Raw genomic sequence first — 24,910 nt, 5'->3', positions numbered from 1 at the left:
TAAGACAGTGGCACAAAGATGGCACTAGGATACTTCAAGCAAAGCACTATTATATGAAAGAAAATTAAGACAGAACATACAAGAAAGGTACAACAGGAAGAAAGAAAGGTCACTGGCAGCAGAACACAGAAACCTTCACACCAGCCTTGTCATAAGCCCACTGGTTCATCTGTGTTGCAGACCCAGGGTGCTACCACCAGCTTCTGTATCTGGGTTGCTGTGGAAGGAAGCGTTTCACAGACAACTGGAAGTCAAGTGCAGAAGGTAAGGAGGGCATCAACTTTACCAGCAACTGGTTAAACGAGGAAACAGCCTTAACTGTGCACCCAGGAGCAGGTACTTCCTCTTGGCAGGGTCACACAAAACAACTAGATGCCTGCAGAGAAGGAATCCTTCTGAACCTCCAGGGAAAGCACATTCACAACCTCGAAGCAGGTCTGATGCTGACTTTGGTGCAGAAACTTAATTTTTAAGAATTAAGCAATTCAGCCATTGTTGCCTCCACTTCAAAAAAAAAAGATTTCTTGTAGTTTGTAGAGAGTGAGAGAGAGGATTTGTGCTGCTGAGAGCAACTTGGGTGGCTTAAGAAACCAAACCAAAGATGTGGTACAACAGGTCTAGTGTATGACCACAAGCAAGCTGGCCAGCATTTAGCTTAGGGAAGTTATATTGAGAGTCTGAAAAAAAATTGAGTTTTAAAATCTAGTTTTAGCCACAGATCCTTTCACGCTTTTGAAGCTTTTTAATTAAAAAGTCAATCAGAGATGTACAGTATCTGCTGTGGTTAGAGGCCATATGAACACAATGACTCAACACACTGAAGAAAACCCCTTGTACAGGATCTGCAGCATTGTGCACTGCAGGAGTCTGTCACACAGCACCAAGAAGACAGGATAAAATCATAAATGCAGTACCTGAAGAGTTACTTTGTAATTTGCTGCTCCTGTACTAAACATGTTGCCAGAGACAAACTAAATGTCAGACTGAACCAATTTGCTCTACTGTAACTTGTTCCCTAACAACCTCTAGTGATACACCCACACAGCAAACCTTGGATGGGTTCACTGCAGCATGTTTATGCAGAATGAAAAAGGAGGAAGGCTGCTAGTCCTGTAATCATTGACTCTTCCTGTTGTGAAACACACTGGATGGGTGAGCAACTGACAGGAAGAGCCTGAGCACAGCAGATCATCCCATCTGGGTCTGGAAGTGGAAGAGGGAATTGACTGCCTATTCTGAGGGAGCACCCCTACATATCAAGGGCAGTGTAAGGAGCCCTGTTTCTTTCCAGGGGAAGCAGTGGGTTCATCCTCTTACTTACATGCGTTTTCATTTCGTTAGCTACTGTTGTTGACATCATGACGCAACAGACGATAGTCACGAGGATAAAGTAAAGCGCATACATGAAACGGGTGCTGGTTGACTGTTTTATCTTGGGGCAGCATTTGCAGCACAAGGAACAAGCAGCAGTACCGCAGCAGCAGGCCAACTGGAAAACAAGACAAAAACCACAAGTCATTCCATCACTGCCTTTAGGTTTCTATTGAAAAAGTCAGACAGGGAAGCTGGGAGATTTCCAGTAAAACACCAGAATTTCTTAAGTCTTCTCCTCCCAGCTGAGAAGCATTTAAGTGGAAGCAGACTGTCTTGTTTATCAAAAGTCAGTAAGTTTAAGCACATCAGTTTCTAGCTTTCCCACTCACTAAAGAATGAGAGTGAAGAGGATGAGGAGGAACTGTTTCCAATTTTTTAATTCCACTTTTTGCTGTCTCTGTGCAGCTCATGGTCCTGACATGTTTCACCCAGCAGAAAAGGCACTGCAATGATTAGGCTCTACCTATTTCTTGCAATACACTCTCCACGCTCAGCAATGAAAAAACAAATCTGCACAAGATGACACAGACTCCAAAACTATTTGCTTCTAACATACACACAAAACTATTTTATTAAGACAAGCTGAAGGTTTTGTTTCAAAACAAGCTGTACAATCCATTTCAAGTCACCAGAACCATACTGTTCTTTTTTAAGGTGCCCTTTCTGGTACAAACACAAACAAACAAACTTTCCTACAGAACTTTTTATGGTGCTAAAGACTTAAGAGTAAATTAAAGAAGGGACGGAAAACTGTTTAAGCCACACTTTGGGATAGTTGTCCTGAAGGCTTTATAAACAGACAACAGCTATAAAAAACCCCAAACTCAAACCAACAAATATGAAACTACATTAACAGTTCTAGATATTTTGGACAGTAGAGAAAGAATATGGAAATACTTGGCTTACTGCAAACAAGGCAAAAGACAGCTGAGCTTGAAGGACCCCAAATACAATAGCACCACCTTGAATTGAAGAAAGCCAGAGAAGAAATGCAACTTCACAGTTACTTAGAGACACACTCTAGTTGTTGCGAAGTTGAAAGCGGTGATTCCACATGCAAGATAGCAAGGCAAAACCCCCCACAGCTGCAGGGAAAATAATACTAGATCAATTTTAGCTGATACCGTCTCCAATGTTTAAACGTTACTAGAGATGGGATTCCTTGCGTATTTTAGTTCTTTTCAACCTGCAGCTGAGGGTCCACCAAGATAAAAACCAAGCAGAAAGCACATAATTTCCTTATTCCAGAATAAGAAAGGTACTGAATAAACCCTGAAAGGGATCAGGCTTGATGCTTATTATTGCCTTGCTGTGAATAGTATGATTAACTTTGAAAGAGGATGAATTCACCTCCCCTGCCTTCTACTTCTAGGAAAGTCACATATAAAAATATACAGAGAAGCCATATTTTTATACATATGGTAGCACAGTCCTTTGCCAGGCCCCTCCTTGCAATAACCAGCAGCTTCACATGGCTCCCGTGCTTAACCCAGCAGCTGTAGCCATATGGATTTTTGGACATCGGCAGGTAGCCAGGAGAGCAGGGAACCGTCTTCCAGGTCTCACTGCTGCCAACCCAGAGCAACTTCACCCCTCAGCATTCACATTTTTGAGGGGCTCCCTGCGGCTAGCGTGTAGCATAGGCGTGGTGTGCTGCAAGTGCCAGGGACTCGAGCACACCGAAGCAGCTTTCTCCCAGTGTTTCCTCTGGCCTCAGAGGAGTTGCGGGGTAGTAGTTCGAAGGACACACTTGCAAGCAGTTGTACAAGATGGATGGCTTTTTTTAGCCCTTGCCAGAGGATTAAAACTGCAGAAGGGCCACATTTGAGTTGTCCAGGCAAACTTCACTACCTTGCATGTGCCTTCAGGCACCAAACCACCACCCGCCGTCTCCCTCCCAGCACACTTCCTCTGCCAGCATCAATGACTGTCCAACCCAGATAAGGGGGTTTCACATGTATTTGCAGACACACACATCTGATATAACTCCACAGAGCCTCACAACCATACCTGCTGATCAGAGCCCCAAAAAATTTTGAAGTATTTTGAAAAGACTCCCAGCTTAAAATTTTCTTGCCTTGACTATCTGCTGCAACACTCAAGCTCAAGCTTTTGCCTTTAGCCCCACAGAAAGGGCGTAGCGTAGCTTGCCTCACTTGACAACAGCTTTTCAGTTTGCAGAAGACATAAAATGGAGACAGTCCAGCCCGGCTCCCATACTGCCCTTCTCTCAGTTCACCGCTGGATCTCACACCAGAGGAGACGGGGCCTCAAAGCATGCAGCTGCTAAAACTGCTGCTGCTGCAAAACAGAAATCCTCCCCAAAACACACAAAGCTCCAACTGTGGCAAATAAACAGAATGGGCTCATGTTGGCACCAAAGCTGGAAATTAAAAATACTACGTGCATAAGCACATCATGTAAGTATACTTTCAAAATAGAAGGCAGTGGTGGCTGAATGGCAATTCTATTTTTTATATGTAGTGAAATTAAATTAACTTTTACAGCATCAATATATGCCCAAGAAGTAAGGAATCTATGGCAAGTTATCGATTCAGCAAACAAATACAATAGTAACATTTCCAAACAAAAACATACCAGACAAGTATAATCCATCCCCTTCAGAATTATGCAAAAAAAACAGAAAAGATTAAGACTAAAGGTCCTTTCAATCTCTGTCAGCCAGATCCAACATATCCATGATGAACTCCAACTGGAGGCCCCACTCACCGTAACATTAAAAACTATAGTATAGAAGTAAAAAGGTATGTAGCTTTGGCATTTGTAAGGGGAACAACATTTTCCTAAGCCAGGTGCTAGATAGCTCTGCCAGTGAAATCTCATCTGTATCCAGCAACGTGTCTGCTATTCCAGTCATGGGGATTCCTGGAGCTGCTACTTAAAGCAACAAATACTTAAATGGAATATACAAGTCATTTATGCATTGCTCTACATTACTTTGAGAGATTTTAATGACAGTTTTTAATACTGAGCATACCCTATAAATTGGCAATATTTGTGAAAAATACCAGCGTCTCCATCTTTTTTCAGATGCACTCCTTTAGGCACTCTGAATGGCCATGGAAACCATAAAAAGTTGGTTAGGTTATTCAGTCACAGTGCCAGATTCAGTGGTTTGGGGTTTTTTTTTTTTTGCTGGGGTGTTTTTTTTTTCTTCCCCTTTTTAAAACTCTGGTTATGACTAACTACATTCCAGAGTGGGCCACAATGAAATAGGTGTTACCTAAAAATAAATGAAAACAGTCTTTGTCCCAAAGAGTACGACTTGCCACAACACGACCCAAGAGGTTTCAAAGATGGTATCTTTGGGTGACAGACTTCAAAGCCCACATATACAATGAATTCTCTGTGAAAAGGATGCCGTCTACATGCAGCTAAACTATGCAGTCTCTCTGATGCCACACACTTTACCGCAGGCATGGCCCATCTCACCTCACCTCCACCTTCTGACTGCAGCGAGGGTCTGGCCAGGGGCTCAGGACCCACTGGTGCAGAACTGTAAGCCAGTAACAAATTCTTCCCACGTTAAAAAACTGGGCTGTGAAAAAACAGATAGCAATGTCATAAAACTTTTACAGATTTTGCTGACCATTAACAAAAGCTCCTCCAAAGGACGCATTCTGCAGAAGGAAGGACACTGTGTGGTTTTCAGGACAGAGACAACCCAGACAACCCAATCTGTGATCGCCGGCAGCAGGCAGGCCTTGAAAATCCTTGTCTGTACCTTCAAAGCTCCCTCAAAGTCCTAGGATCCTTCCAAGCCCAGGGTTCCCAAGAGCCCAGCGCAACGGCATCCTAAAGCAAGGCTGCTCTGGCCGGAGTTCGTCACGCTGCAGCAAGCCTTTCTCATCCAAAGGCTCCCACAAGTCAGGCAGCAAACGCAGCCACCCAGGCTCTAGCTTTGCATATCCTCACCAGGTGAACACCACGCTCTGACAATAATTACAAGCGCTACACAAATATTTATGCTTTCCGCAAATACTTGTGATCAACTGGCCCCCTCATGCTAACCCACCACGACGTCAGGCCTCCACACAGTAGACGGGCTGCCTGCTCTGCTTGGTGCTGCTCCTGCAGCGCTCGGGGAGGGTGCAGCGCCCGCCTGCCCGAGACCCCAAACCAGGAAAGCCTAGCACACCCGAGAACAGACTGGCTGGTAATTTGAACTGCCTGGACGATGGCTGACTTGAGTGGTTTCACAACAGCAGCTGTGGAAAGCTGGGTGGGAAATTTTTCTGTTAAAAAACATTCAAAGCACTGTTTCACAGACGTTTCTTCTGGTAGCCAGGCTGGCCTAGCAGCCACAGGGCCCCTCCGCCTTTCTCCTCTGCAGGCCACTCACTCCCACCCTGGCACCAGCACCTCAGCAGCCCTGACAGTTTTTTGCTGCTGGGGGCAGCCAAATAAAGCAACCTGCTGGCTGAAAAACAAAGGGGGTGTGGGCGGTGGGGGGTGTGTGCAGAAAAGATGATATATCAGTCCTTCTCAGCTGCTGATCTATTATGCAACAGCAGAAACAGTTACCATGTCAAGTGAGGGCACAGTGCACAGGCAAGAGGGAAGAGCAGAGGTGAATGTCTCACAACAGTTCCACATGCTCTGACCCTTCCCTGCACAGATGTTTCAGGGGCATTTTCCTACCACCTCGTTTGATTTGAGTGCAGTAGGTTCCTGCCAATGCATAGGAACAACAGTTTTTACATCCACAGGGTGAGGAGCATAAGCAAGCAGTCTATTAACTGCCCTAGGTCCCATGCAAACCACTTTTCCAAGTACAGGCAGGCCTGGACATATTTGCATACTCCCATCTTATGCCAGCCCGGAGAGCACCTATGGTTTACAAGAATTACAGGTTAACAAAGCAGGGTAAAAGCAGGCTTACCAACTTGTGCACATGCTATTAGCTCCCTACAGTGAACACTCCACCAACATACACTTAACATCTGCCACACACGCAAGCCTTGATTTTTGCAAGCTGTGATCCAACCTGATAAATCAGTGGAATGAGGTATGATGGTAACATCAAGCACACACACAAGTATTTACATACAAGACTAAGAAATAAAGTGAACATGTCCTGCCTACTGGATTTGTAGAGACAGTGTCATTTTTAGAAGGTATTTTCCACAGATGTTTCCAAAAATATCTCAAATGTCTTAGAAAGTATTTTGCGCAGCCATTAACACAAAGTGAGGAGTTTCAGGATCGCTGCCTAAAATAACCTATGCTATTTTAAAAGCATAAAAAACATAGGGAAGTATCAAGCTTATCACAACAAAGCACTCTTCCTTTTGGGAGACTTCAGCAGAAATCGCAAAAATCAAAGGGAAGAAGAGCACATTGGGAAAAAAAAAAGAAAGCTGCATATTTAAATGAAACAAAGACTTAGCAGCATTTCATCTCTTCCCTCCTAAGTGACTGCCTGGCTGGAGCGGCCAGGGAGACTGCATGCCTTCCAGCCTGTCCACAGAGCACAGGAATGTGCCTTGCTGAATCTTCTTTTCACTGGGGCCCACAGCAGCTTAGTTTTTCATGCACTGCTTGATTACTTGACTACCAGCATTATCTGGGCCATAAGATTCGCAGATAATGCAGCCACTGAGCTGTTAACAGCAATGTCTATCAAAAACACCCAAACATCTACTCTCACACACAGCATCCTTGCAGTCTGGGAGAACAAAGCACCTAGCCCAGCATGAATAACATCCTGAAGCAGCTATATACCTGCCCTTGGAGTTTTAGCTTGAGGAAAGAGCATCTAGCAAGCCAACCATTTTGTTAGTGCACTGGTTCATGAAAACAACAGATGCCTGATGCCAGGTGTCCCAACTGTTAGCAGTTGGGTTCAGACTATTATTGAAAATCCCTGCTATTATGCATGCACATTTTGCAAAGGTTTCTTCAGCTAGTGGCACGATTACACAGTGGTTTGTCCCTGTGAATTACCTAAATTAACCAAAGAGGCTTTATTTTGTCTTTTGTCTGACTTAACTGGCTTTTGATTGCTTCTTCTTTAATATTCAGACTCTCCATATGGCGTAAGCCAAGAGGTTTTGTGGCCTGAACAGCATACCAGTTAATCAACTCATGACCTGTTTTTGGGAACACACCTCACACTGCAAACTGCAAAATTAAAATTAACTTCAGAGAAAACTCACGCAAGCCTAGATGCTGCCTGCACCATGGGGCAGAACTGCCATATAGCCCCAAGCAGCTCAAAACCTAGGCAAGAAAGCAGCATCTAGGACAGCTACGCCAAGAGCCAAAACACAGGCAAGCCGCTGCCAGGTACCCATACAGCTGGAGTTAAGCTGAACTGGGGGATAATTCGCTTCTGTCTCCATGTTCAAACATTACTAAGTGGTGACTCAGCTCGACGTTAGAAAATAATGTCACTGCAAAATGTCTAACTTTAAACAGCCTAGTTGCTCTTCTCCAGATGATTTTGGAAAACTTAAGACAATTGTTTAGTCTGACCTGATTCTCACAAGTGTACCACATCACCCAGCTTCCCAGTATTACAGCTATTTTCCATTAGCACAGACCATCTGGATTTGACAGCAGTACGAGTGGACTGTCTGTCCCTCTGGTTACTTACATATATCATTAAAAACAGAGACCACCACCTGCCTTCTAATTTATCTGCTACAGTTCCCAGGTGCTAGTTCTTGCTGAGGCTTTCTTCACCAGCTTAGAAAGCCTTTTAATTAGCTGTTCTTTTCTCCCCACTCATCAAAGAACAAACCCAAGCCATTTACCCTCAATCTCATTTGAAGGCTGTAAGATTTTTCATCCCAGCACCTAACTTGTTTGGGTTTTTTCCCCCTGCATCCCCTCAAGTTTCCCCAGTCCCTCCTACAAAATCACAGCAGCAGCCCAACTGCAAAGCAAACCAGCAAGCCACTTCACTCCTTTCCCCAGCATGTAGGCTAAAATATCCTCTTTTTGCTTTACTAACCTTTTGTTAGAAGATAGAATAGGTCACTATAACCTTTTTGAATGTGGAGCTGTGGCCTTCTGTGGTGAGAAAAGGAGGTTTGAGGAAAGTAATAAATAAGAGAATCAAGGCCTGCTCCTAGAGATAACAAGAACAAGGCTATAAATTAAAACAAACCAGCTTAAGAGCAACATAATTGCATAACCCTCTAGAAGACCCCTTGTGAGCATGTGTGGGCCCTGAGGTCAACTAGCGGACACGGTGATGAAGACTATGGATCACCACTAGAGACCCCTAAAAGACCACTGGCTCATTTCATGGCACATGCACGGTGTATTAACAGGAATCAGTATATGTATGATGATACTGGGAAGCATCATGAGTATGCAAATGGTTTAATGAATATGCAGAACTTGAACACTACATAACCTATGTGATTTCAGGCAATGAGCATGCTCATCTTTGTGAAACTATTCGCATGTGTGCCCAGCGCTGCAATAAAGAATGCCTGCTTTCTAAAACTCCAAAATGAGTCTTACAGAGTTTCTCTGCCAGCTTTTACAGTACAAGCATGCACCCAAAGAGGGGGCGAGATTCCCCCACAGCACCCTACACTGAAGGAGCAACCTGCCTCCCATGCACACATTGCACAGGCAACCTGGCAGTACTTCAGAGGTGGATTTTATCTGCACTGGGGTCAGGGCATCTGGGTTACATCACCTTCAACAGTACTCTCCACTCCACCAGTCCTTATCCTTACATCATGCCTGTGCAATTTCGGGAGCAATTTTAAACATACTCTCAGGTCACTGATTAAAATAGGCCACTGTTTTCTTCAGTGACCTGATCCTGAAGCTTCTTTGCATTGATCCCTTGACAATCTTCATGGACAGCAACCTCCGCTGGGCGACAGGTTCGACTGTCCTTTCCTATCATTTCGTATTTCAGTTTTCTCATCTGCAGGTCATTCAGGCTCATGCTGCAGTGACTTCCTTGCCTTTCACAGCAGAGGAGCTATGAACAGAGAAGCTGGAAGACGGAAGACAAATCAGCAATGGCAAAATCTGACAATTTGAGGCCATCACTTCATACAGCAAGCAGATTTTCTCCAGGTTAGCTTTGATGTTCAAGACCAGGACTCCAAAGGTAGAATGGCACACAGGCGCAATGTGGTGCATCACCAGGGACAGAGAACCAAGTACAGGGCAGCAACTGCGTAAGTCTGTGTACCACTGGAGCGAAGAAGCAGTTAAAATGAAATTTCTGTATGCACTGACTTAAAAACATGTAGCTGTAACAGCTGTTTTACTTTTTTTTTTTTTTTTTTTTTGGGGGGGGGGGGGGGGGGGGGGGAAGGGGAGGGGAGACATTACAAAGCGACAAAAGCCAATAAAAGGTTCCAGTTTAGATCAGTGTCACAACAGCCACCTTCACACATTTCCAGATTAGCCAGTTCCAAATGTAGCCTGCTCACACATCTCCCCCTTGCTTACTTCTTGATGACCATTTTTAAATACAATGACACTCAATAAGTATCTTGAATAGTACTCCCGAACTACAGGTTTGTCAGTGACATAAAAAGCCATGGAAAAAAAACCCACCACATGAGACAGGTCTCTTCAGAAAACATTAAGAATGGCTCCTGTTAAAACTCAGTGCAAGAAATGACAGGTTAAAAAATATGTCAATATTTGGATGAGTCCTACTGGACAGAAAGTGGTGCAAAACTTTCCATTTTCGGACTGTGTACATTTATATGTTTAAATACTTGAGCATATGCCATTTCTAATTGCTGGGAGTTCCTATCACTAAACTCCAAACAGCATCCCAGCATAGTTATTGCTAATTAAAATGACGACGAGATTGCTAGGTGTGTCAGGGCTCCCTTCAAAATAAAGGTGGAGACACCTCCCCCCCACCCCCACTCCACATGCTGTCATGAGTAAACGCTACAGCCCGCCCAGCTCCGGCTGGTTCAGTCCCTCGCTGCCTCACGCATAGCTCATGCTGATGTTGAAGCCTCTCTCTTGGGCGACCTGAACAATGCAGTAGGTCAAATTCAAGTCAGCAGAATGGTCGATCACAGCCTAAAAATCTAGGAGGCTAGATATTTAATATGCCAAAGCATATTAAAGCCCACACTGTTGAGCAAGAAGTGGAAGTACCATGAACTCAGGTATGAGAAGGACCCTCGAAGCTACCTAAGGTCCAAGCATCTTCACATGGCTACGCTGAGAACACCACATCTAAGTTGAGAACAGCCTTAGCATGTGTTTGGGATGACAGCAGTCATCAGCTCCAGACCAGATCTGTAGTCATAGTTCAGGCTTTCATTCAACTGCTCCTGGCAACATGTGTGTCTTGCACCCACAACTGTGAGTGCATCCCCTGTAATGAGTCTCAGTAATGGAAAAAACATCCTGGAATACCTACACTGGCAAAAACTGAAATAATAGCTGCAGTAGGACTTAGATCCTTCCACAGAGAAGTATCCCCTTACCCTTAAAAGTGAAGGTTAAAAGAATAAAGAAGGCAGCAATGGGAAATCAAGCAGGAATAAGAAAGATGGTCTTCTACCTGGAATGAGAAAGGGTATCTTCTGCCTCTTATGCAGTGCCAAGGGAAGGATTCCAACCTAGCAATGCAAGGGTCAAATGACACAACACTTATGATGTCTAGCTATGCATTCAAATCCCTGTTATCTTACTATTGTCAACATAATCGTTCACCCAGTGTGCAAGAGCCAATTGACACAAAGAGTATGTGTTTCTTTATTACAGATTTGTGCAAAGCTAGGGGCTAAGTGGTATTCCACAAAGCAAGCCCAAAGCCCAGGAGAACAAGAAAAGTATTCATATAGCCCAGTTACGCATGTGTATTTTACAAACTCTGCCTAAAAGATACCATCAGCAATTAGTTATGCATGGCAGTTTTCTACTGGTCTATGTATCTCTGGCTTTGTCTTTTTACAAGAGTAAATAGTACACAGTGTATTTTCAATTTACTACCCACATCTGAGGGAGGGTGGCAGAGGTGAGTCTTTTCTTCCTTGAGTCAGTCAGTGGTCATGATCTCCCCTGCTGCCTTTCCCTTTCCCTTAGTTACAGTCTCATTCTGCTGAATTGCAATTAATTGGCTGTTGGCACCTCCTGGGGCAAAATGTTCCCCTTACTAGGCTCGTAGTTCTCCTTCAAGGGCACAGTCATTAATCCAAAATTACAGATAAATGACCAACCTAACTTCACTAATTTCACGTTGACAACAATAAAATAATGAGGATTAAACGCATAGCTAGATATCACTTAGAGGATCTCACTGTCTTTTGGTTGCTTTTCCCTCCCTTTCTAATCGCTTCTGAATGCAGCAGCAAATTTTATTCAGCTACGGCAGACAGATGGGGGCCTCAAAGACACTATGTTCTTACAAAATCCTTGAAAATAGGCAAAAGATTTAGCAGAGGAAAGTCACCTCCCAACCCTGAGCAAGAAAAAGGCTGCATCACAAGTTCAGTACTTACTAGAAAGGGAATTGATGTAAGATACCAAACTCAATGGACAAAGCTGCAGAAAACCAGGCTTTGCTACTTCAGCTGTGCAGGCAATCACCCGTTTAAAACAAAAACTCCACGTTTCGCCAAGCAAGGAGAAAAGTCCTTCCCCAGTCACTTTTCCCTAACTGTATTTAAGTGGAGTACACTACAGTACTCCACATGAGAACTCAGATAGCTAGTTTCCCCTTCGATCATGATTAGTAAGTGGTGGCAGAAGCGTGCAAAGGTAGCTGTGAGAGGGGGTAAGACACACAGCTAAATTTATCTTATTTTAACTGACCAGCTCAGGTTAAACACAACAAACCAAACCCCTCTCACCCACCTGCAGAAGGAGAGACGTGTTTTGGGGAACACCTTGTGGAGCGGAGCCAGGAACACCACTGGCACCATCCCTTAGTGCTGCAGCGCATCACCCCACACAAATGCCCCAGCAATGCCCTGGCTCCCTCAGAGGACACAAACCTGGACAAAGATGACAGAGCCACCCTTTTCACCGTGTAATGAAAAGAGCAGACCACGAGGGCAGGATTGCAAGCCCCCTTCTCGACCTACAGATGCAAACAAGCAGTGCCAGAGAGGCAGGCAGCCCCAGCGCGCACAGGGGGCTTCCCTACCCTGCCCCAGAAGCCAGCAGTCTTAAGATTGGCTGAGGCCAACCTTATAAATAAAGTTGTTGTTTTTCTTTTAAACCCCTACTAGAATTAGAAGTCTAAGCATAAAATGAAAATCCAATACTCCAACTTGCAGCACATCTTACTGCATTTACTACATAATATGTTTTCTAAGTGCAGAACAGTATTAAAGAAAGCACTCAAGATTTAACGGACCTACAAAAATAGCTTTATAAGCTTGAACAACTACCAGTTCTAGCTGAAAAATCTATCTTCTTGAACAACCCAGCTACAACATACTGCCCCCCAAAACCTGATGTTAACTATCTAAATTACATTTATTTAACTCTGGAAAAAAACATATTCATTTTAATAAAGATTTTCCGCAACAGCTGCTTTTCTTAACCATGATCTCAACTTTATTCTCTTGAGAATAACTACTGAAGAAAAGCCAAATGTAAAATCCTGTTTCCTGTCAGTTTAAGCAGATGTTTTTATGTAATCAAAAGCATTGTGGAGGCCAGGCCCAAGCCAAACTGTATTCTCACTGCATTCTCAAAATAGGTCTACCAACGAAACACTAGAAAAAGAAACATTTAGCAAGCTTATTACAGCTCAGAAACCTAAAAAACACAATTCTCTTCAAAACATGGTTGTGTGTCACTCAATAAAAACCAACTGCAGAAACTAAAGTTTATAAATGACCAAGTTCCTTGAAAGCAAGTTCCCAGGGTTGACTAGGCAAGGATACAAGTCACACAGTAATGTTAATTAACATTATTGAAAATAATTTTTGAGTGCAAAATCAGCATAACCAAAGTACACTGAAGTTTGGCAGCTTGCCGCTGTATCCTATAACTACAGGAATCTGGGCTGTGAAACCTGAATGCATTTATTCTGACAGGCACCATCAAGTAGACGGTCAGCACAGTTTGACCCAATACCAAAAAGTACTGATCACTCATCGTCTTACTTCACACCAGGAAAATTTGCTGGTGTTACGAATGAAGAAAAAATAGATAGTCAAATGACAGTTTTATATCAATGACAGTTTTATATCAACTACAGACATCCACGTGTGATAAGACAGCTCAGAAGCACAATACCAAAGTTCTCAGTCAGGTCTAGGAAAACAGAACCACAGAAACGGAGAGGTAGATAAAAGATATACACACAGGGCAAAACCACTACATACAAAAACCCCCTACCCCACGGGGTATCAAACGCATTAAACTAGTATATTTTAGGGAAAAAGGAGGGACCCAACATAAGCATTGTTTTTCACAACTCATATGAAGTTCCACCTTTCCTCAAGCACACCATCTCTGTTTCTGGAGAAGGGCTAACTTCATCTTCACGGGAACATTTAAGAAAAGGCCAAATTCCTTCTCAATCTTCCAGCTTGATTAATGGTACCCATAAAATGCCTAAGGAAGTTCTGTTGAAGAGAGAAAGAACTTCCATCCCCCTGTTTTTTCTTGTGTATCAATCATGTTAAACAAACATCCCTTCATTAAGGTTGGACTAAATCAAGTTGTGAATGGAAAGATTATTTTTCCTTCAAAAAAAGATGCACTGCATGCTATTGAAACATGATTTATGTCATTTATCATCCTAGCCTATAAAAAAGTTTATCCACACTAGGTTTGCTGGTATAACTCCAGCAATTTGCCATATTTAGCAGATAAGTCTTACATCAAAAATAGTGCTTGAGCCAGCAGAATACATCTCCTCAGGGTATTGCATAATTTTAGCGTGATGACTGCATCTACTTTAGGGCTTTTGCTTTGGCTCCAACATCACTAAGGAGTTCAGTCTATTTACGGACTCCAAACTGACACATCATTGTCAATAAAACATTACTATCAGATATTACTGCATGGGGTAGGAACAGTGGCTTCAAGAATGTCTCAAAGTCACGCTAATGCCATGTCATTCACCACACGAGTCTCACAATAGTTTCATCCTCTCTTGGTATTACATTACCTCCTCCAGGAGCTACACCAAAAAAAGCAACACAAACGCAGACATCCATGAAGCACTGCAGTAACAGCACCTACTAACTTCACTGAACTGCTCCGAAACTTTTTTCACACACTGCCAAAACCTAGGCGAAGCAGCAGTCGGGGAGCCCCCCTGCTTTAAGGTCACTTAGCAAATGCAGCTACTGCATCCCCCATGACCACCCAGGGCTGTTCGGCAAGGCACAGGGGAGCCGGCGGCGCACGGGTGCGTGCAGGCACGCTTAGCAAGCCTCCCAGCCCACTGCAGGCCGAAAGAACCACAATGTAGATGACCAAACCTAGCCCAGGATTTCAGTCGTCAGGCAAGGGCTGAGATTTTTCCCCAGGTCGTTCAGACAAAAGCAAGAGAATAATCAGATGCCAAGGGTGGGCAGAGTGGCCAAAGAAGAAGTATCAATAGAATCTGGACTATACGGACATGTTTAAATACGTGGAACAACAAGAATAAGCTCTCTGGTTAGTCTGTTGCAGGCAGGACAAGTAGGAATTGGTTTCTATTGCAGAAGTGGAGACTTGGAAAAATTAAAGCGTCTGGGGGAGGTGTGGGCTAACACCACGCTAGAGACAGCTGGTAAGAACAGGAGTCCTTCTCCGAGTGCAGCCGAGGAGCTCCGGCCAGGGCCCTGCGACCACTCTTCTCCTCCAAGTCCACGGACCCTCGCCCGCCAGAGCCCCTTCAGCCAAGAGAGCTGGTGCACCGCGGTGGGATGCGGAGCGCCGATCCCTCGCCCCGTGGATGCTCAAAGGTGCCGCACCACCCTCCATCACCACTTGCTCTCATCTGTCACTTCCTCCACCTGCACCTGCTGAGCCCCTCCACCGGCCACACGTACGGCGACAGGAGCGCCAGGCAGCCAGCAACCGAGACGAGTTCAAACCGTTCCACTTCTCATACCCCGGGGTGTCATCTCCCCGCCACCAGGCGCCAGCGGCGACGCTCCCCCCGCCCCCCGCAGCTCCCGGTGGTCCGTGGCGCCCTCGGGAGCCGCTCCTGGCGGCGCCGGCCCTCGGCAAGGCTGCCCCGGCGCCCCCGCCCGCAGCCCAGCGCCCGTCCGCGGCCCGCACACGCCCGGGGAGGCCGGCAGCCCCCGCCTTCCCCCCGGAGCGCCCGGGCGGCTCACCCGGGGCACGCCGCCAGCACGCCGCCTCAAACCCCACGGAGCCCGGCTTCGGGGACAGACGCCCCCGCAGCGCTGCTGCTGGTGCTGGAAGGCGCCGGCTCCCCGCGGGCGGACCGCGCTGCGGCCGAGGGGCAGCGCAGGGACGCGGCTCCTCGGCCCCTCGCTCCCCGTGCCGGAGCCCCCGGCCTGACCCCCAGCGCCGTCTCCCGACGGATCCTTCCGTCCGCCGCAGGGGGGGTTGCGGGGGCGGCACCCCCCCGCCCCGCACACCTGCCGGCCTCCCCGCGCCCCCCAGCCCCCTACCTGGCCGGCGCAGCAGGGCGCGGACATGCCGGCGGCGCGGCGCGGCCTGGCTCCCTCGCTGCCTCCCTCATGCGGGAGCGGGCAGGGCTGGGACGGGACGGGACGGGGTGGGGCGGGCGGGGCGAGGCCGGGCGGGGCCGGGCCGGGCAGCGCGGGGGGCGCCGCTGCGGGAGGAGCCGCACCGCCCCTGCCCGCCGCCGGCCGCGACGCGCTCGGCCCGGCGCCGACGCACCGCTTCCGCTGTCGTCAGCCCGCGCGGCGGGGGGCCGGGCCGGGCCGGGCCGGGGGGCGCGGAGTCGCCGCGTAAGGGCCGCGCCGCGGGGGCTGCGGCTCCCGCCTCCGCGGGCGAGGGGGCACCCTCCGAGCCGGGAGCTCCACGCCCGCCGGCGGGGGGACGCCCATACGCCCCGCCTGGCGCGGGGAGCGGTGCGGCGGCTGCCGGGCCCCGCCTGCCCTCGCACGGCCGGGCTGCAGCGCGCCTGGCGGTCCCCGCCGAGCGGCAGCTCCACCTGCAGCCGTGCCGTGCGGAAGGGCCCCCGCAGGCCCGTCCCCTGCGGGCTCTCGAGGACGCCGCTGAGATCACGTGCCTGCTTGTGCACCCTCTCAAACACCTGTTTGGTGGTAGCTGGAGTTTAATGGAAGTCACCGAATGAGGTGTATGAGCACGCAGGTCTTTATCGGACCTGGCACCACACCGATCGCTGCCGCACGCAGACCTCAGGTTCAAACTGCTCCGCTGCATCCCACGGCCATTTCACAGCCCACGCCTTCATGGAAAAGCCATGTGTAATGGATGGCTTCAGGGCTGTGCTTTCCTCACAGGAGCTGAGGTCTTTCCCAGTGTTTCTGAAATACCTTCTCCAGCGTAAGTTCCTAGGAACCAAGGGTAGTACAAGGCACTAGCCAAGGATTTCTCAGCATCCAATGCAGTGATTATAAAACCACAGGATGGTTTGGGTTGGAAAGGACCTTAAAGATCATCTAGTTCCAACCCCCCTGCCATGAGCAGGGACACCTTCCATGAGACCAGGTGGCTCAAACCCACATCCAGCCTGGCCTTGAACACTGCCAGGGATGGGGCATCCACAGCTGCTCTATATCCAGTGCCTCACCACCCTCACAGTAAATAATTTCTTCCTAATACCCAATCTAAATCCACCCTATTTCATCTTAAAGTCATTACCCCTGTCACTACATGCCCTTGTAAAACATCCCTCTTCAGCTTTCTTGTAGGCCGCCTTTAGATACTGGAAGGCTGCTATAAGTTCTCCTTGGAGTCTTCTCCAGGCTGAGCAACCCAAACTCTCCCAGTCTGTCTTCACAGGAGAGCTGCTCCAGCCCTCTGATCATCTTCATGTCCCTCCTCCGGCCTCACTCCAACAGGTCCATGTACATCTTTGGTATGGCACACAAAGCTACCAATGAAGCAGCACAGGCTTCTGTGGAAAGACACCCTTGCCTTGTCTGCTTTGTCGCCTGTGTTCATGTGTGCGTGCATGCTATAATATTTCAGATAACTATTTTGAACTCTATTTCTCATCTTAAACTGCCCTAGCTTTAGGAGGTCAGTACAACTAAAAGCTATTAACCTGCACACAGGTACATACATGCAGATAACATAGCTACACCTACCAAAAAGGCAATCGGTACGGATTGCAGGATGTTGCATAAACCCCCTTTCTCTTTCGTGTGTGCAAACAGAAAGCTGATGCTTTAGGAAGCAGATCATACAATGGATTGGTATTACATAATTTGGTGTTATACCACGGACCGAAGAGACTAGAGTTACCATCAGGATACCGTTTATAAAAAGCAGACTTGTGCTTTATTTTTAATGGTGCTCTAACATCTGCATGCACTCAGAGACAGGGTATTTACCACTGTCCTAAGATTAATTCTGTCAACCAGATGGTTGTTTAGCTGCAAAGAACACTGCTTGTGGGCATCCCAGAGGGCCCCACCACAGCTCAGGCACAGATGTGGCAGACTCTCCTGCTCTGTAGGAGCAGCAAAAGCCCCAACCTCAGGTGAGGACTTCTTAAGTCAGGACTGGGGGCAGCAGTCACAGCACACCTTCTCTGATTTACACCTCCTCTCCCCAGAGGCAGGGCTGAAGAGAAAGAATAAAGAATTGAAGAATGGACAGGAAAGTAGTATGGCCAGTGAACAGGCAATAGAAAACCACAGGTGTTTTTAACTTTGAAACATAAGTCAGCTTCCTGAAGCGTGCGGTTAAGACATGGGCGCCCGAGCACCACAACACGGTAAGAACTCAGCAAAACCGCATTCATCTGCTGTTTCTCTTCCAGACTTCTTATGCAATCATAGCAACTGACTGGTCAGGCTTTGTTTAATTTCAACATCTGCAAAATCAGCTCAAAGCATGAAGGAGAATCTGAGGTTTAATTTAAAAAGGAAACTGTCTTGCAAAGAGAATGGTGAAGGTGACATATGGGTATGGTGAAAAAGTGCAAGTAGCTGTACCATGCATCAGCATGTCTGCAATAGCAACAGGCATTCACTGGGTGGGGAACACCACTAATTCACGGCTCCAAGCAGGTTTGTTAGTGCCAGTCAGCACTGTTGTCACTGACAGATACATCCAGCCTCTGCGCAGCCAAGCTCTGTAATGGACTTGCCAACCAGTCAGAGCACCCCAGAGCCCTGGGATGTGCGTTCTGGCTTTTTGAGTGAAAAATCTGTCACCAGAAAGGCTTGAACTTCCCTGCTGTGTTGCTGGCAAGCATTAAGTAGGCTAATAGCAAAGCAATGAGCAGATGTTACTGCATGAATAAAGTGTCACTCTGAAACTACCCATGCATTTAGAATAAGGCTTAACCATCAAATACATATTCTGAAATCACGAGACAGCTAATCTGATTTACTGGCCAGAAATCTTCAACCAGTAATTCCTGCCTCAGACTGTTGCTTTTGGCAGGGTGAAGTGTGCCACTCTGAAGAGAGACATGCTAATTCTGATTTAGGGCTTTCAAGTGACAGGGAATCCGTAGCATCAGTACAGCATGGCAAGATCCTTTGGCCTTGCTTTATATGAGGAATTTTACAAACACAGATCTACAGATTTAATGAATCAGGCTGAATGGGGGCAAGAAGTGGCCCTATAGGGAATAAGACAGCCAAGGACTACTCAGGAATGGAGTAAACCTTGGTCTCAGTTCAGGTGCCAGGGAGCAAGGAGCAAAAGAAAGCGCATGGTTAGAAATTTTAACTACGTGGCACTTCCCAGATGAAAAACTGGTAAGAAGACAGTTGTGCCCTGGGAGCAAGCCACTTTCCTCACTCTGTGTGTGTACAAGCAGAGCCAGAGTGGCAGAACCTGGAGTCCCAGAAGCATGTAACTTTGAGCCGTTTATCTTCAGGCAGCCTACAAAACTGTGCCTGCAAGATACCCAGCCCAGTATCACGTGCACTCATGGCCTTCTGTGCCACATCGGCTTTGCTCAGATGAGTTTCACTTGCACATGTTGCACCTTTACATGCATCCACTTTACTCATTCCCAACTCGTTTCTACGTGTATAACAGAAGCAGAGGTTCTCACTGTGAGAAGATTGCAGTATTACTACCTCTATAAAGAACTCAAAAGATGTGAGTGGTGAAGCAGAAAACTTTTTGGCATAGCACAGGGAAATCATAACTTACCAGGAATGTCAAGGACTCTCTGCTTCTTCAGTACTTGCACAGTACAGACCAGCCCAGTGTATTTTAGGGTAAGAACATTAGGAATTGTGCTGTTTTGTTCACACCTTCTGGAATGAAGCTGCAACTTGGAATGATGCTTTAGTGCTGTAATTTCAGGATTTTTCAGTAATTAAAGGATTTTGGTTTGTGCCAACTAGCAATGAGAAGAGCACAAAAAGTCTGCATCCAATGAGAAGGAGAAATCTACCATTTGGCTGTTTTTCAGGTGAAATGAAACACAGAAAATATTTCAAAATGTAAATGCAATCAGAAAGAAAACAAAACCAGATTGTTACGCATTGTGGTCAACACTTCCATAAAATCAGTTAATTTTTATAGCATAAATTTAGACTCATATACAATACATGTGAAATTGCTTTATAGATAAATGTGTATTTTTCTTGAGCATAGTAATTAGACACCAGTGAAGAATATAGTTATGGGAAGCAGGGGACACGTCTGTGCATGTGCATGCACATGTTCTGGAAACCACCATTCAGATCCCAACCGGACCTCTTATACAGCTAATGACCTAACTGCTGTGATGTCTGCTGGAATGGTTTCCTGTATGGTTACCTGAAAAGGTATTCCAGTAAAGGGGAGCATCATGCAAAGGCCTGATCAGAGAGTAAAATAATGTATTTACCATGTATGAGCTTCACTTGTGTGTGACTGCAAGACCATCCTTGTCTCGCAGTCTAGGTGGCTGCAGGCCATAATAAACTCATGACTTTCTCAATTTTTTTTAAGTATGCACCAGCAGCTGGATTATGGACCACTCCTCTCCAAATCCTCCTAGGTAGCCAAGGGCTTCCAGAAGCCGTGACACCTTTGGACATCTTCCAAAAGCTAGCCTATCTAGGAATCAGGCCAGGACCTGCTGCAACAGCACAGTATAGCCCAGCTGATGACAAAAAGCAAGTGTGAATATTCCAGTATTTGTTACTGCTGTAATTGGATGAACACCTTCAAGATTGTGTGTGGAGGTGCAGGAAGGCACATGGAGCAACAGCAAAGAGAACTCTGAATGATCTGCCAGTGCAAGGCAAGAGCAACCTGCAAACATAAATCTCTGAGATGGGGCTGACGACAGAGAATGTCAGTGCATGTGGGGCCACACACGCACCTGTAACTGGCCCTTCCAGAATATCAGGTTGGTAATAATGCTAAATGGTGGTGTCTTCCACTACATCTTGATTAGTTTTCCATAATTCACACTAATCTTTTACAGCTGGTAGTAGTTATTTAAAAAAAAATCAAAAGAAAAAAATAATCCATGCACTTAAGTAGTCAGATTTGCTTAGACTCTGATCAAATGAAATGTTTTATATCACTTGTTGGACTCTCTTTAAAGAAAGCACTTCATTGCATTTGAAGATTTTAGTATTAAAAAACCCACAAGGCTGGTATTTCCAGGCAAATTTGCTTAAACCCACCAAACCACTTTTATGTTGCGTAATTGTTTTTTCACTCCGATGTTAAAGTGGATTAAAATTTGCATTGTCTCTTAAGGAAATGCACCAACTAAACTTTTCCAGGTATGTTAACTGTTGTAATCAAAGTACAGAAGAGTAACATTAGACAGCTTTGCACTGAACTCTGCAGGTGCTTTGTTGACCCTTTCTAGCACAGTATCATGTAATGCCAAATATAAATGTCATTCTTTCTGACCTCCCAGCAACTGTATGCAGTATAGCATTTAATTCCTAAATCAGGATTTCATTATGTGATGTCTCAGGTTTCCTAATCACAGCCAATACCTTTACCTTGCAAATAACTGACATAGACATTTAACTGCGGTGAAATTAAGGAAACACTGTGCTAGGAAAAAAGGAGACAGCAGCATTTCCCAGCACATTTACACATTTCTGACACCCAGGTGACCAGCCAGCAGCAGGGAGTCTGGTGCTGGCTAAAGGCACTAAGTCTTACTGGAGTTAATGAGTGACAGATGGAAGAAAGCAATCCTGCATGCCCCTGGATTCCTATGGAAGGTCAATATAAAGAGTCTTATTAAAGAAGTTCTACAAGAAAATGAAGTTAAGCAGGCTCAAGCTGCATGCTGAGTGACAGCGCCCAGTTCTTCCATCCTTACAAGGAGCTTCAAGCTGGCAGTGATGGTTCTCAGAGAGATGAGTGTTAATACCAGACAGCTGTTGCCACATCTGACCATCTGCCTTATTTATGTCAGACACCACCTCTAGTGGGAGGGAAACGTGATCTGGCTGTGTATCAGCATTTCAACTCATACAGTTAAGTCCGACAGGTTAAAATCAGCTTCTACCATAATATGTAAATACAAAAACCATGGTGGCACTGCCTTTCTGCACTGTTGGCTGCCTTGGGATGCTGATGTAAGAAAACCAGAGGAAGCTCCTGAACATATGGTTGAGTTTCAAGTAGCCAGAAAAAGTTTTACATTTGTCAGCCCAGTAGTAGACTTCTTCAGAATTGCCAGATTGCAATACTTTAATTATCTGTTAATTTTCTTTGCCAGTGAACTTTTTCCTCAGGAAAAAAAAATAAAAATCATTCACAGATTCCCAAAACCAAAGCACATAGTTCACAAACAGTTGTCAAAGGCAGCTTAGTGTAACCACCAGTGTCCCACTGAAGTGGCACAAATCTCTCGCAGTATGCAGTAGGCAATAAACCACATCTGACTAATGCTTTCTAACTAGAAGTGACACATCCCCTCTCCTCCTCCCTTCTCTGCATACCATTCTGTTTGCACCACAGTAATGAACGTTGTTAGCATGAGGGGTTTATGGGCACTGTCTGAGCCAACAGCACTAGAGAAATGGTCACAGCGCTGATGGCCTTGGCGCTGACCACACAGCAAGTCTCTTGGAAAATCCTTCTGCAGGACCTGCCTGCGGATTTCATTCTTTGGAAGAAAAAGACAGGCACACGTCACACAACTCCCTGTCCTTTTATTTGAAAGAGTAAGCATTTCTAAAAGGAAATATTATAAATTTTATGAATAAATTGCTCAGAAATAGAAGGGGAAAAAAAGAAAATACTGGAACTGAACACAGAGATGATACGAGGCTAGTTAAATAGCATCCAGGAAGACTTTATTCCAGCTCTACTTAAGGAAGCTTAAAAATGAGAAATTGACATTATACAATGAACAAACTTTGGCCAAGTGGAGTTCTCAAGCTAGCAAGAACACAGCTGCTTCTGGAGCCTTCCTGGTAGTGGTGGTGGGCTATAGAAGGAACAAATCTAATTCCCAGTAGGTCTTTGGGAAGATTAGAATCAACAGATGGTTATCCTAGCCAGTGCTGTATTTTAGAGCCAAAAAGAGACTGCAGCCATGCATGTCTTTTCCCCAGCCTCTCACACTACTGGGTATCAGCAAGGCGTATGTCAAAACACAACCTGCCAAAAGTGTTCAAAGCACTCAGTTTAGCTCTTCAAGAAGTTTCTCTACCTCAACCTGACAAGCCACATGCAGACATATCCCTGTTTTATCCTGTGATTTTATTAGAACCTTGTGGCAAGAATACCTTACCTCAGAGACATAGTTGACAAAGCTGAGTATGAAATGCAAGAGGGGGCAGAGGGATTCAGAGAAAAGCAGACCTACCTATAGCCTTTTTTGGTAATGATCCCTCCCTTCCCTCAGAGAAGCAAATGGGTATTAGAAGTTCACAGGTGAAACCTGCTCTGTAAACAAATCATTACACTGGAGCACAAAGACCATAAATATTTGTGCACCAGAAGAAATGGCTGAGTAGCAGTTAAGCAAGCAGTGTACATGCAGTAAGTCAAGAGAACAAGAACAGTTATAAAAGCCAAGAACGCACACAGGTAAAAGCAAAGAACTGGCTGTACTGCCTGGAGTGCTGACAGCATCAAAGCTGCACCATGGATGACAGCATACCACAAATGCAAAGCAACAACTACATATTACAAGTCAACCTGGCTCTGAGCCTTCTTTGCCAAAACAAAAATGTTGCAGGGATCACGCAGCATTGGCATCAATCAAGAACCAGGGAGACAAGATGAGGACATGTAAACTAGCAGTCCTGGTTCTCCGTGCCACCACAAGTAATCCTGGTATCTGAGAGAAAATGAAATCAGTTTTGCTTGAAACAAGAGAGCTCCTTCTCCTTCTGTATTGTGTGCTCATGTAACAAGTTTTGCTACATTTATTGTGGCAACTAGTGGAAGAAGAAGAGTTATAATTCAATTATAGAAACAATACCTGTGCAATGCATAGAAGTGACTCAAATTCCATTAAGTCTCAAGGTAAGAGCCATCAAGTTTGCAAAGAGAAGTACCAACCTTTCAGGAAGAAACAGGAGTAACTCATGATGAAAAGGTGGTAAGGGCAGAACAACTGTCTCAACCCCAGAGAGAAGGCATTTAGATTATGTTCCAGTCTGCACAAGTGTACAGTTTAGACCTTTGCACAGGTATGCACATTGCAGGCTCAAGACAAACCATCCTCGATTGTTGTGGTTTATAACAGAAGCCAAGTAGACTGCAGCAGCTGTATATTCCATGAGTTGGTGTGATAAAAGACAGATTATCCAAGCGGAAACATGATTAGCATGATACAAAGCTTACAAGGTAACCAAATCACAAATCAAACAGTATTTAGATAACTAATTGCATATGATTGCATATTAAGTTATATTCACCAGAAGTCCCAAATACTCCTTCCAGAGTTCTAAGTCACAAAACTTACATCAAAACTATCCAAAAGCCTACACTGAGAAAAAATATTGTGCTGATCATTTCTGCAATCTTATCTCACTCTGTGATGTACATACATTAAAGCAGGGGGGTTGGACCTAAAGCAGGCTGCAGAGTTGTGTCCAGGCAGGTTTCGAATGTCTCCAGAGAAGGAGATTCTACAGCCTCTCTGGGCAGCCTGTTCCAGTGCTCGGTCACCCTCACAGTAAAGAAGTTCTTCCTTATATTAAGATAGAACTTCCTCTGTTGCAGTTTGTGCCCGTTGCCCCTTGTCCTGTTGCTGGGCTCTGCTGAAAAGAGCCTGGCCCCAGCCTCTTGACACTCACCCTTAGGATATTTGTAGGTATTACTAAGATCCCCTCTCAGTCTTATCCAGGCTAAACAGGCCCAGCTCCCCCAGCCTTTCCTCAGAAGGGAGATGGCTCCAGCCCCATCACCATCTCTGTAGTCCTCACTGGACCCTCTCCAGTAGTTCCCTGTCTCTCTTGAACTGGGGAGCCCAGAACTGGACACAGCACTCCAGATGCATCCTCACCAGGGCAGAGCAGAGGGGGAGGATCAC

General features: G+C 45.7%; 1 protein-coding gene across 2 annotated transcripts in view; it reads right to left on the bottom strand.

Annotated features, from left to right (window-relative positions):
- Positions 1-16,377, bottom strand: part of SERINC5 (serine incorporator 5) — a 44,330-nt gene extending 27,953 nt beyond the window's left edge. The window contains exons 1-2 of one of the 2 annotated variants that reach the window (XM_080370879.1): positions 15,942-16,374; positions 1,322-1,489 (exon numbers count right to left, since the gene is read on the bottom strand). In XM_080370879.1, the coding sequence (XP_080227005.1) occupies positions 1,322-1,489; positions 15,942-15,968 (195 nt within the window). In that variant the 5' untranslated portion in view covers positions 15,969-16,374. Of the gene's footprint in view, positions 1-1,321; positions 1,490-15,941 lie in introns of both variants that reach the window. The other variant, XM_080370880.1, reaches the window with a different exon arrangement.
- Between the last annotated feature and the right edge of the window lie 8,533 nt (positions 16,378-24,910).

This window comes from Falco punctatus (genome assembly GCF_963210335.1).
Source record: "Falco punctatus genome assembly, chromosome: Z".
Lineage (NCBI taxonomy): Eukaryota > Metazoa > Chordata > Aves > Falconiformes > Falconidae > Falco > Falco punctatus.
Note: the sequence above shows the minus strand (reverse complement) of the source record. Positions and strands in the feature narration are given on the sequence as shown.